The sequence below is a fragment of the Pipra filicauda genome, unplaced genomic scaffold (genome assembly GCF_003945595.2).
Source record: "Pipra filicauda isolate LSUMZ 115617 unplaced genomic scaffold, ASM394559v2 scaffold12_size5214236_pilon, whole genome shotgun sequence".
In the NCBI taxonomy this organism is placed as follows: domain Eukaryota; kingdom Metazoa; phylum Chordata; class Aves; order Passeriformes; family Pipridae; genus Pipra; species Pipra filicauda.
In genome coordinates, this window is record NW_024103763.1 from 1082354 (window position 1) to 1096462 (window position 14109).

At 38.0% G+C, this 14109-nt stretch overlaps 1 protein-coding gene across 1 annotated transcript in view; it reads left to right on the plus strand.

The window, feature by feature from the left end:
• The window catches only part of APOO (apolipoprotein O), a 31085-nt gene extending 17374 nt beyond the window's left edge, over positions 1–13711 (plus strand). Inside the window, exons 7-9 of the mRNA XM_027727934.2 lie at positions 1194–1301; positions 9956–10051; positions 12870–13711. Coding sequence (XP_027583735.1) covers positions 1194–1301; positions 9956–10024 — 177 coding nt within the window. The 3' untranslated portion in view covers positions 10025–10051; positions 12870–13711. The remainder of the gene's footprint in view (positions 1–1193; positions 1302–9955; positions 10052–12869) is intronic.
• The last annotated feature ends 398 nt before the right edge of the window (positions 13712–14109 follow it).

A 14109-nucleotide genomic window follows, 5' to 3' on the forward strand; every position in this document is an offset into this window, starting at 1 on the left:
TGATTTGGGTTTGGGGTTTTTTTTTATTTTATTTATTAAATATTTTTTAAAATTTATTAAATAATTTAGAACATGGTCTCTGCCCAGAATCACATCCTGTACCACTGTGGCACATAACTGGTATAATCAATCTTGTTCAGACAAACTGCCCCACAGTAGAACCCCTTGGCACAGGGTGCTGTAGATGCTAAAAAGCTGCACTTCCCTTTGAACCCCATGCAGAAAGTTCATAGGAGAGAAATTCCTTGGGCATTGTTACACACATAGAAATCACCTCTGGCTCAGGAAATCTCTGAGCAGTGAAATGATGGAGACTGGAAGAAACTTAAAAATGTAATTCGAAAACTTTTTCAGAGACATCAAAAAACTGTTTTAGAAACATTTACGCTTGCCCTGTTCTCATAGTTTGGGTTTTCCAGCTTTGCCTGCTGTAGGAGATAGGGCAATACCTTCTAATTTATTGAGTTCATAAGTTCTTTTTAGTTTAATAGCTGTTTATGTTGGGCAAAATGTCCATTTTGCTGTTCTTTATTTGTAAGAAAACTGATAGTGATATGAAAGGGAGTATAGACCTGAGCCTTGCAATAAAAATGTTCCATATCACGTAAGGGGCGAGGGATACTTTTTATTAGACTTAGGGATTTTTCCTGTTATCAAGTACCTGACGGTGTAATATAGCACACACAGTCTTTCCTAGCTGTGTTCTGAGAGTTGACAGCTGGTTATTTATTACAGCCATCTATCAGCACGTTCTAAACAGCAAATAAAAAGAAATAAAGGGGTACTCCTGCTGTTTGACCAAAGCAATAAAAACATAAAATTGCAAAATAGTGACAAACTAAGTAGGGGTGGGTTTTTTTGATCTTTAAAATGAGCATGGTCAAATTAAGAAATGATTTGCAAAAGTTAATTCTGTCGAATGTCAAATACTATGAAAACCAGAATTGCTTCCATGCAGCATCATTCCACTCCTCTTTGTACAGATATATTTTCAGGTAGTCTTCAAATAGTTGGTTTTTCTTATTCCTCATGTGTCATCTTTTTTCAAGATGTTTATTAATGCTGTACACCCTGAGCTTGAACAGAAAGAGTTAAACATCTTGTGTTTTTCAACTTCTTCCACTTAAACAAGAAGCAAAGTAATGTTTTTCAGATTGTTAAGTTCATGCTTTCTAAAAACTTCTTTTTCAAAGGTTGCTGGCACACAGCTGTATGATTGGAGTCTTCAAGGATATATTGCTGTAGAATCTCTTTGGAAGGATAATCCTAAGAAGAAGAAATCTGGGGAAAAAAGTGATAAGGTAAGAAGTATGAGGAACTTGATTTCTGAATTTACCACTACCTTTTCAGACAAAAATTTTACAAATAATAGTGGAGTTTTTTCCACTGTGACTTGGCTTTTATTTCTGGATAAAAATATTTCATTCTATCTTTCTAAGCTGTGGAAAAATATTAAGCTTATTTCAAGTAAAACTTTCAGAAATGCTGTTTGTAAGTTTTCTTTAGTGTAATCTGATACGGGTAGGCAAACAGACTTCTAGGAGATATATGTACATAGCTTAGTGAAGCAGTGTCTGAGAGACTGGAGAATGTGCAAGGTGGTTAAATGTGTACCAGAGAAAGCCTATAAGGTTTTTAGGGATTTTTTTTTAACTGCTGCTTAAAGAAATGAAAGTTGAAGTGTGAAACATAAAGCTTCTGTGGTTTTAAATTCACTTCTAAACTCACTGCGACTTTAATTCCTGACTTCTAGGCAACTATGCTTGTTCTGTAGGTACAAACTGCTGCCCAAGCTGCAGGCTGCTTCCCATCTTTTATTGTAGTTGTTTAATGTAACCTGGCAAAACCAACAGGTGATTCAAAAACAACTTTGAACCAGCAGAAAGTCTTGGTCTCCTGCTCTGGACCCCCCGCTTGAGCCATAGCTCACAGCTGGAAACAGTTCAGGGTAACAGTGATGTACAGCTTCTGGGTTGCTGTAAACCAGAAGTCCTATCTGACCAGAACATGGTATTTTTAGCCTTGAGGCCCAAGATGTAAGGGAAATGTCCACTGGCAGAGAGATGTTTTGGAAAAACAGTTGCACTCAAATAGACTGCAGATGTGGGACCAGTTCTCTAGGTAGGTCTAGGTGTAGAATTAGTTCCAAACAAGTTGGGTTGGAGAAATGCTCACGTGTCTTGGCAGTTGCTGAGTCTTCTGAAAGTGGAGACTTTCATCAGTGGATGCTTATCTTGTATTGGCCCAAGGCACTTCAGTAAATGCACTTTGAAAAAAGAAAGGTCAGTTAATCGTACTGCACCTTTCCTAAAACCTAGGCTGTCAGAAAGAATCTCAAGAAAAAGGGCAGTGGTAAAATATTTCAGCATGGCAAACTGACAGCATTAGTAAAAAATAGCTGAGCTTTTCATTTTATTGTGTCTCAGCCTTTCAAAAGGAAACACGTAGTTGTTATTGGAAGGCAAAAACTTTTGACGCTTTCATCTTATTATAAGGCTTATTCAAGCACTTGCTATCTCAGCAGAAAAACAAATTACATGCAAAATTGCAGAGACCACTAAGTAAACACACTTCTTTCTCTTGCTCCTTGCAGAATCTTTAAATCACACTCCTTAATTGCTATCACATGTTACATGCACAAAGGAGCAAAGTGCCATTGCTTGGTGTCCTCCTAAAATTCATCTCATTGTTCAGATATTGTTAGTGTTAACTGTTGCCATTTAACTTGATGGATTAGACAAGATGCAGAAATCTTGTGACTCTAATGAAGAAACAGAAACAACTTGATGAAATTCCCAGTGTTTCAGATGTTCACTTACTGTGATGATCTCTTCCCAGTGAGCCATACAGCCGTACTGCATGTTGTCCTCTGAGGTTGTTGAAGGGAGGGTATTGTCTCCCTGGTGTGTAGAGAAGCTGAGCAGCAGTTGTAAAAAGTCACGTTTTTGACTAGAATGTGAGCTGAGATATGTTTCTGATGGAAGAAGTCTGCTCTGAAGTTTCCTTTGGTCTGCACTGGTGAAGCCATATAAAATACATAGTTGAGAATTTGGGTGGGTAGGGGTAGGTTAGTTTTGTTTGAGTTGTTTTGTTGTTTGTTTTTTAAGATAGCATTGTGATGTTCTGTAAGGATATGATCAGTCACAGTTAATAAAAATCTATACCATTTTTATACATGTAAGCACTGGTGTGTCCCTAATGTGAGCTGTGAGATGTGAAATCTACCCTGGAAAAACCTTTTCAGTCTGTCTCTAGTGCTGTGTGGTTATATCAGTGCAAAATAAGTAATTTTTGTTCATGTAGATGATAAGATCCACCAAATCAATATCAACTTTTCCAGCAAAAGAATTTCTGTTGAAGTTCCATTTTTATTGGAGTTTTTACTGGTACAGAAATGTCATGGAAGAAAATACTTTTAACTGTCGTGTACTTAAGTTGTCAAAGCATTCGAGGATAAATTCTGGGACTTCTGTCCTAATTTAACAGCCCTGTGGAAGACTTTGGTTGCTTTTGTATACATATTTCTTATTGTCATACTAGATTCAACTATGACAATTCCTTAACTAATGAAGACAAGCCTAAATGTTATTCTTGAGTTGTTATTGCAGCAGATGTAACCCATTTCATGAAACTATGCCAGAGCAAAAGATGTTATTTTTTGTTTTTGTGACATTTACTCTAGCATTTTCCTGTTGCTCCACGAAGGATTCTTGCAAATAGTCAAGCAATGGGTGGCTCTTCTTGGCTTCTATTAATTTATTACATTGCTCATAATTTGTTTGATAAGTCATAGGTACCACAGCTGTGCATAACTTCATGTTTGTGCAGCAATATGTCATTAAAAGAAGTGTGGTATGTTATTTTCTGAAGGTTTTATGAAACAAAAACCTGTGCCAAATTGAGGTCATATCAACTGAATTCTAAGTTCTGCCAAGAAAGATGAATTCCAGGACCTCCTGTGGCTACATTTCAAAATACTGTGGCTGCAGCCTCTCCATACAGCAAGTCAGTCTGATAAGTTTTTTAATACACTGTCTTGTTGAAGGATGGAGCTCTTCAGGATGTCAGGATGAAAGCCCCCTGCTGAAACGATACACGTGCCATAAGTAAAAATCAGTGTTCATACTTTTATTTCCAGAAGGACGAAACGTTTTCCTGATAAGGGACAGTGGGAGTAGTTTTTCAGCATCCATATTCTTTATCTTGATATAAAGTGGGCAGCTTTTCTACTTCTTCCCCAAGGCAGACGAGATGGCAGGAGAAATGTAACCATTAGATGGGAGGCCCAGGTGTGTTTTAAGAGGGTTATCTTCTGAAAATCTTTTGCTTCCTGGTGTGATCTTTACTCACTAGAAGTAATTTGACAAAAAACAGTGGAACTGGTATTAGCATTTATATTACCACTTTGGGGGAAGTGATAGTAAAATGGAAGATATGTCCCTGAAACTTTGTTTATCTTAAGCTTAGTGTGCAAAATTTATAGAAAATTGTACTAATTTATGCCTTTATGCAGTTTTTTAGAATGAAGTGTTTGAAACCATTTTGAGTAGCTTTAGGCATCAGACTTTCATTACTGGGGTTTTGAAGTTATGAAGGCTAATTCTCTGCATACCTTCAGCTAATCTTTGTGAGTAACTGGTCTCTCTGTTCTGCCCAATAATATCACAATTCATGTAAGATCATCTTTTTCTACATTTCTTTTCTTCTGCACTTTTTCCCTTCCAGTGTGTACAGAACAACCTGAACTGTTAAGCCAGTGAATTGCAGCTTTTCTTTCCCCCTTTTTTTCTCTCCCCAGCAGTCTGTATTCAATACTGGCTGAGTTTATCAGCTTTAATAGCTTAGGTCAGAGGGATGGATGAACCATAGCAGCTTGAGGATTTCGTGTAACAGCATAAATTTTTAGGACTGTGGTTTTCTATACAAATATATTCTAATGTATTTACAGAAAACTGCATAAAGATAAATATTTCAGAGCCACAGTTCAATACATCCCACCTGTGAGTTTCTAACAATTGGGCCTTGCTTGTCAGTCAGTTAATTTTGATGTTTATTTTAATGAAATGCAGCCTTTTTGCCTTTCCTCTTCTGCCTCTATTTCAATACTTCCATAATTTGTACTGTTGTATTGTCCTGTAAGGTTTTGAGCTCTCATACTGTAATGACTTTGTCTGAAGTGACAAGGGCAGTGTTGTGGTATCAGGTCACTTAAACCCAGGTTTTGTTCCAGTCAGTGAGAAAATATGTACTGAAGCACATACAAACCCAATTTTCTTTGATTAGTTCTCACTTTGTCTTGTCTGTATACCAGTCAAAGACTTTTGCTGTATTTTTAACAATTCTGGATTCTCTTTCTTCCCAAAACACTGAATTGGGCACCCCTTGTTTTTACTGAAATGGCGAAATTGTTCAAAACCAGAGCACCACTAGAGCTCTAAAACCACTCTTCTTTTCATCCCTTGTTCCTTTCTTCTTGCATGTGCTCTTTTCCACTTTGGCCCAACTAGAAGTAAGATCTCACAGAAAACTAATTTCCCTTTCAGCTTTGGAGATTGAGAGAAATTCTTAGGCCTTATTATTTGGTTTTCATTCCTGTCTGGTCTGTTGATGGACACCACCAGTGATTTAGCAACACTAATATATAATATATATAATTTTTAACCTATATGTGTTTTTATTACATGTGTAAAAGATATAAATATTAAAAATTTATCTCTGTTACTATCTCTGGGTATTTTTTTAAGTGCTAGCTGGTTACAGAGCGCTTCCAGGTGTAAAGAGGGCTCAGCTTTGGGTGCTGGTTTCCTGCACTTGCTCAGAACAAACATCAGGGAAGTTGTGGACCTGAACCTTCCTCACCTGAAAGCTCTGAGGAAAGCTGTGGTGTCAGTGTTTTGACTGGGGAGCTCTAACATCAGCATTATGAATTGTGACCATAGCAAACCTTAAATTGAGTTTCAAGAGAGTTTTTAAGTTACTTCTGTTTTGATCGTCTTTTCAAACACAGCATAAGCAGCTGAGAGAGCTTCTTTCTACAGAAAATGCTTGTAAGGGCTTGTCTTCAGAACAGACAAGCTTCTGAACAGACAAGCAAAAGTTTGGTCACCTGAACTAAAAGATAAACATCTACTTTGGGCAGAAAATGCTGTTTCCTGTTAGATGTCCTCCTTTTATTGTTTGGTAGTAAGAACAACAAGAGTATAAAACTTGTAAAAAATATTACTTCTTTTGGAATTGATCCTTAGTATGGGCAGAGGGGAATTTAGATGCATTAGAGGTGGGAAAGACAGAATCTACTCTGCAAAAATTTGGGTTTTTTAAGGGCAACTTTTTTGAAAGTACCTCATATTTCTGTGAGAGTTAAGTTCAAGCTTAACTTAAAGAAAAGAAAAATGAGTAATTGATTGACTGGGGGAAGATGAATAGTGATGTTCTCTTTATTCTAAGCAATACATTGCAAACAAAGGAGGACAGAAGAAAAAAATAAATTATTAATCTGTGAGCCCAGGTGAGCCTATGTTTTTCTTTTGCAGCTGCTGTTTTTTTTTCTGGTGGCCAGACTCTCCCTTTCAAGAGTTCTCATAAGCCTGAGAGATGTATACCTACCTTTGAAGTTATAATTTCTAAGAATAGGTGCCAGTGTAAAAAGGCCTGGCCACCTGCAAAACTTCTTCAGAGGTAGCAACAGAAACCAACTTCTGCACCTGGCTTGGCTGTGAGGGAAAAAGGCACAGGGGGTTTTGACATTAAGCTGGTTTGCTTTGGGGTGTTTTTCTTTGCATGGAAGGAAAATTTTCAGATAAATCATTGTGGGTTTTTTTGAAGTTGTTTAAAATTAAGGTCTCAATGTTAGATACTGTGAGCTAAGTCAGGGTGTCTTTTAATCACTCGTACTGAAACCATACAAAAAGCATTGTGTAATGTGAAAATGGTAGTTGTATCATTTTCAGTTTCAGATAATGATTTTTTTTTTAATCCTATGGAATCCCAATGTATTGAACACTATAATGAATGTGTTATGGAGATTTCTTGTCAGTCACTTTTCGATTAAAACCGTCAGAAGCATAAGAAGGGAAAATATTTCTCCTTTTACTGCAGGATAGAGCTCTGATGTGTGAACTCCTCTGGCCACCCAGATTTGTTATGGAGTGGTTGTGTTGAGCCAGAAAGTAGAAAGACTGTCTTGAATATGTGCCTGCTTCTAATTATGAGAGGGAATCATGGCACAGAGGAGGTCTGTCTTCTAGGTCATGGATCTAAACACATTTTTTGCTTCTGATTTGGTTTTGAGTGTGACTAGAGGACTTTGGCTGGCACTTTTTTGTAAAATTATGTGTGTGTATTTCCTGTGCCAGCTCAAAGGATGTCCTTTTCTGGCTAACCCATATTACTGCTTGAGCAGTCTCACTCAGGCTCATTTTGACATAGTGGGCATATGCAGTGGATGGAGTTAAAAGTACTTCTTAGTTGCTAATTCAGCAAATGAATTTTTGTGAGAAATGACAGTTTAGCAGTGGATTGGCTGAATTAAATAACTCAGGCTTAATAGATCTAGTGAAGGCAAGCCCTGTATTGAGATCTGTTGAGCTCACAGAAACAAAGGAACTTAGCAAGCCCCCTGTTTTCTTGTGTATGTGTGTGTGTTGCTTTGGATTTTTTTCCTTTTTCAGAACACTAAAAAAAAAAATAAAAAATAATCTTACCTAGACGATAATTGCTTTTTACAAGTTAAAACAGGCAACCGGAAAAATACAGACCTCTCTGTGAACAACCTATTTTTAGTTCATTTGTTCAGGATTGAGTAAACCCTAAGGTGAGGCATCGTTAGTCAGATTATTCATTATAAATTGTAATAAAACGTCATAACTTAAAAGTTCCTGTACAGGAAAATTACAGAATAGACCATTATTTTGAAATGGGTGTGGTTTGTGGCTGTGATTTCCTGTACTGTGAAATACCCAGAGTAGCAATCAAAACAAAATGGGTTTTTGAAAGAATCACTTTTCAAAGGTCTTGCTAGGCATTTTTTGAATAAGAAAGTTAAGAATTATCTTCATAATTGAATCTTGATATATTGAGTCCATATCTCCAGCACAGAATATGCAGCGTCTCATAGACTTGGTGCCTTATTGTGTTTAGTTTGTAATGTATAAATTTGCCCCATCCTGTGAAATGTTTTCCAGTCTATTCTGGCTTCTTTTGTTACATTTTCCATCACATTTAGAATTATAGAATAACTGAATGGTTTGGGTTGGAAGGGACCTTAAAGATCATCTCGTTCCAACCCCACCGCCATGGGCAGGGACACCTTTCACTAGACCAGGTTGCTCAGAGCCCTATCCAGCCTGACCTTGAACACTTTCAGGGATGGGACATCCACAACTTCCCTGGGCAACCTGTTCCAGAGCCTCACCACTCTCACAGTAAAGAATTTCTTCCTTATATCAAGTCTAAACCTGCCCTCTTTCAGTTTAAAGCCATTTCCCCTGGTTCTATCACTGTCCAGGTCCCTTTCCTCCAGCACGTTGACTGCACCACACAGCGTGGTGGTGTCAGCAAACTTCCTGGGGGTGGATTCAGTCCCACTGCCCATGTTGCTGACAGAAATGTAAGACAGAGCCAGTCCCAACACTGACCCCTGAGGATGCCACTCGTCACTGGTCTCTGCTCGGACATCAAATTGTTGACGGCCACTCTTTGAGTGTGACCATCCAGCCAGTTCCTTATCCACGGAGTGGATAATCTGTCATATCCATGTCTCTCCAGTTTAGAAACAAGGATATTGTGCGAGACAGTGTCAAATGCTTTGCACAAGGTAGATGGCATCAGTCACTCTTCCCTCATCCACCACCACTGTAAATGTCATAGAAGGCCACCAACTTTGTCAGGCACACTTTGCCATTAGTGAAGCCATGTTGGCTGTCACCAATCATCTCCTTATTTAAATCATATTGGTAAAAATGTCTTTCTAGAATAAAAAGGAAATGCCATTTTCATGTGTAGAATTAAAGAGCAATTGAGGCTGGGTGCCGACTCTGATCATTTCACCCAGCCACCCCCCATTCAAAGCAGAGAGAGCTTCAAAGTTAGATTTGGTGGCTCAGGCCTTGTACTGAATATTTCCAAGGGTGGAGATTTAGAAAGTTCTCTAGAAAACCTGGTCCAGTGATCAGTCATGTGATACGTTTATAATTTTTTGCCCTTTAGATCTAAGAAAAATTTTCCATGCTCCTCTGTCCTTTTCTCCGTGTCGTTTTGGTGTGAACCTCTGAGAAGAACCTAGCTTTTCCAAATATGTAAATGCCCATTAAGAACTGTGGATAGGAATTAGGTTCCCCCTTTGTCTGGTCTTCACCAGGCTGAACAGATCCACATCTCAGCCTGTCCTTGTATGTCGTGTGGTTCAGTCCCCAAGCCGTGTGTGGCCTCTAAGTATTTTTTTTTATTGATATGTATTTAAAACTATAATCAAATGCCTGTTTGTTGTAGCATCTTGGCAAATAGATGGACCGGACACTGTAACAAGCTTCTCTTCGTTCTTTGATTTCTATCATTTATTTTGGGGAAAGTGTGAGAACACTCACTCAAAGAATATGTGCTAAAAGAGACCTATTGTATAAATCCACACAGAATTCAAAGAATGCAAAATAACAACTAATCTGTGGGTATTCATCCTCTGTTATTAGTGCAGGCAAAATGAGTCAATTAAAGCGCTTCAGTTGAACTACTACTTCTCTCAGATCCTCTAATTGCTCAGCTAACTGCAGGAAGACCAAAGTCCAGAAAGTGTTTGAGAGATCATATTTGAGTGTATTATACTGAATTAGTCTCATCAACCACCACTTGATTTGCAAGACATTTTTGTTTCAGCTTTTAAGAGGGTTTCTGTTCCAGCAAAAACATTAATTGTGGACTGCCTCAATTGAAATTTTGTGCACATTTTTCACTCCCCAAGGGTGATGCAGTTGGTGACAAGCCCCTGGAAGTCCATGCTGCTTCAAATAAAGAGCGAGCCCAGAAGTAAAACACTACATCACCTGGCATCAGACAGGTAAAGGATAAAGACTGATAATAGTTTGTGGCTACAGTGGCAAAGTAACCAGGAAAAGCTGAACATTTGCAAGTTTGACTTATGTTCTTCATACTGATGAGGAAAGGAGGGGACAGATAACTTTATTTCTTTTAACATTTGTCAAGAATATGCATGCTCCTTAACACTATTTAAGTTAAGGAATTTCAATTCTTTGTCTTCAGAGCATACAAAATAAATATACTGGAAGGGTTCTGAGTTAATTGAGCAAGGCCTTGTGATTATATTGTTAGTTGGTTTTGGTCTTTTTATTTTTTTCTTTCCTATTTCTTCCTCGCATGCCAAAAACCTTTTTGTCTTCTATGTCACATTTGTACAAGTATGAAGGAGGGAAAAGAAACCTCTTCCCTGCTGATAAGTTTTCTCTAAAGATTTGTCAGTGCCAGGGTACAGTGTTGTCTTACAGCCTGTAACAGTCAACGATGTGCCTGACCTTTCATGTTAATGCACTTCTCAAATGAGATGTTTCATCAGTTGGGAATAAATGATGGAGAAAATGGAGGCAGCATTTCCCAGTTCTCCAAGGCAGAAACTTGAGACACCCATTCTGTTTCTGACTTGGCCTCGGGGCTGCTTTCTAAACGCAAGCAAGTCCTGTGGTTACAGTTTCTAGAAAAGCAAAACAAAAACATCCTCTCAACTTTTTCAAGATGGTTCAGTTTCATAGTACAAAAATTACTCTGTATTTGAGGCTAATTATTAATAATTATAATGGACATTATCTGACATCATTTAGTACAGAATGTCAGATAATGTCTGCTCTGTTATCAGTTGATAAAGGGTATCTTTTATGAACATGTTTTTTACTTGCTTGTCTTTGCCCTGTATTATTTTTACATCATGTTAAAAACTGATTTTTCATCAGAAAATGATCCTGGGATTGTTTGGACTCATTATTTTTCTATGCAGTGTCCCATTTAGTACAAAAATTCTGGGTTTTTTCCCTTACTGCCAACTGTGTAAGTAGGGCCCAGATTTAGCACACTGCACCAGTTTTTTTCTTCCATGCTTTACCACCAGTCACATATGTTTGCAGGTGTGGTGGAATGCACACATCTGCTGAGCAACAGCGTTTCACTGTTACACAGCAACCTTTAAAAGCAAAATTATTTTTGATGTTTTTTCCCTTAATGTATTTTTAATGGCTATAGCTACCTCTCACAAGGGCAAAGAGGTGTGTTGACTGGCTGATGTACTGAGCACGTTAGTTTTTCCTTCAGACATTTGAATATAAAGTCTTTAAGAATACATGTTTTCTAAGTATTTTGTAAAATATTCATGTGAAATAAAAATTGAAAAATAATAGGAAGAATTTTCTTTATTTTTTTTTGCTTAAAGATACCCAGGAGAACCAAGAGGAACAAAAGCCTCTCTACAATTCACTGAAATATTATTGTGCTTATTGTCAACTAGGACAGAACAACTAAACGATAAAAAGCCAGGAAAATTGAACTTTTGTTTGACACACTGTACAAATATCAAGGTTCACCACAAGCAGAAATCCATAAATAGCTGTTATTTTCTTTTAGCATTCCTTACTATGAATATCATTTCTGTTAGGCCTTTATTCACTTTTTGAAATGTCAGCTTTTTGCTTCAGGCACGTTTTCTTTGTTTGGGGAAAGTTTTAAGACAGTGAAGATAAATTGCTCAGGTGCTTGAAGTATCTGGATGGTGCTGGTTTTGAGACCTACGTGCTTCACCACATATGGCTTCTGGAGGAGATGTATAAAGGAAACTGATAAATTTTTGACCTCAGGCAATAAATTGGTGAAAGTTCAATTCAGTATCAATTTCAGCTGTTCTGCGGGGGTGGTGATTTGTTACTTATATCCAGTTATTCAACTCCATACCCAAGTCCAGATGTTTTGTTGGATTTGTGTGTTCCCAAAGGTTGGAGAGCATGGCTCTGGTCTTTGAAAAGACACTTTTTTTTTGTTGTTCTGAATGAGATCAGTCCTGAAAGTCTCACTGTATTTTCAACTGTTGGTAATATTCCTAGTTGAATGTGGTTACTAGAATAAAGACAATCTCATGTCCTCGATGATTTGCCACAGCATGGGTCTCTGAAGTGTAAATGGTCAGCCAAGGACAAAAACACTTTGGGCCAGAGACAGCAATGTGTTTCTCCATTCCAAAACCCAGCACCATTGCACCTCCTTTGTTATAGTTTGTCATCAATAATTATACATAAACTTCAGCTCAAACCACATCCCATCGTGGAAGAAGCAAGCTGTAATTTTATCCAGCTGTGAACCCCCCAGTGAGGGGGTTTTTGTATTTTTTCTTGAAGATAGCATATCCCATTTTCACTCTGTTCCAGTTCCATATTTATGTGATTCCATTTCTTTGAGTTAAATTACCCTGGTCTTGCACCAGTGTAAGTAAGATTAGGAAAACATGCATTTGATGAGAATTTAAAAGAATTCTTTTTGAGAAAGTTGGTTAGTTACACCAGATTCCAGCTGGTGTTTGTTTGCTATAAAGTGTTCTTTCCCTTTTGTATTTCCACATAGGTCAACTATGGGAATCGAGTTCTCTAGAACAGACATGATCATTAGTGCTCTAATGTCAGTAATATGAAGAGTTAAATATCTCTACTGCAACTGAGTTGGTATTGAGAATGTTTCTCAAAAAGATTTTGATCAAGTTGCCACATCAAAGGAAAAAAGTTTTAATGTCACTTTGACATTGGAAAGAAAAGGCCTGTGGTATTTAATTCTGCTTTGTCCCTCCTTTCCTCTCCCCCATGACCTCTGTCCCCTTTCTTTGGCTATAGGTGAAGAAAAATATAGATATAAGCAACAATTTCCCAAGAAAAAGATGAAAACCCATCTGAATCCATTTTGAATGTGACTAATCTACCTTCTGCCTTGGGACAGTCTGACTGTGTGCTGCTCAGGCTTCTGGTATGGATTCTGTGAAAGGACATTACGTGGTTTGGGTCAGTCTGGAGACCTCGTCCTCCGTTCTGCAGTGGGACTGAAGTCTGCCCATGCTTGTCCCATTGCAGGATCAACATTGCAAGTAGCAAGTCTCTAAATCCCTGAGTCTCTTATTATTTATATATAAAATAAAATTCCAGATACACAAAATGGTCCAGTTTTTTCCCTCCTCCTAACTTCTTTAAAGTCTTGGATGCGATGTTTGCACAATCTGTGGAAGGTTCTAGAGATGTTGTTGACAGTGCCTGTATTTTTTTACCAGTGAGGGGAAGCTGGAAGTAGCATGATGTTTTGGCTGACATGGGCTCATAGAATTAGGAATGGGAACAATTACAATGACTCTTGTGTTTTGTTGGAGTCTCCCCCTCCTTTCTATACGAGTCTTCTGCCTCATCAGTGCCAGCAGGAGGTATATAATGAAGCATCTGTGAGTTCCTGTCTCGTAGATGGATGGGAATCGAGCTGTTAATGTTTGTTCTTGTTTTTGTTTGAATGCACAGCACAATGGGAACCAGAATGTTGTGGTGGTGGGAACCAGCTATAGAATAACTTGGCTGTTTCCTTATTCCCAGCCAGGGGAGGGGAGGAAAAAGCGAAGCGAAGAGAAATACAAAAGGATTTCCAGCATTTTGAAATCTTTGCACAATAAAACCCTTTCATCATTTGTTGCCATTTCCATGAGTCTCTCTTTTGGGGCATGATGCTTCACAAGTTACTGTAATCCAAGTAGCTCAGAGCATTTAAAGCTGTGTTGGTGAGTCTTAAATGCTCCTTAATTAAACAGTGAATATGAGGAATGGGGGAAGGATGAAATGAGATATGTGCTTGTATGATACGTTAACTTTCTAAAAAGAGCAGGGAGGAAAATACAAAGTAAATCATATTCAAAATTATTTTAAACATCTTTGTTATTGCATGGTTAGATATTCCAGCTGAGCATATTCCATAAACTTTTAGAGAAAAACAAACAGACCTTGGCAATGTGAATGCCAGTCTATGTGGGCATTATAAAATGGGCCAACTCTTTTTTAATAGAGGCATAAGGCATGTGGTTGCCTCAGGCAGAAAAACAGT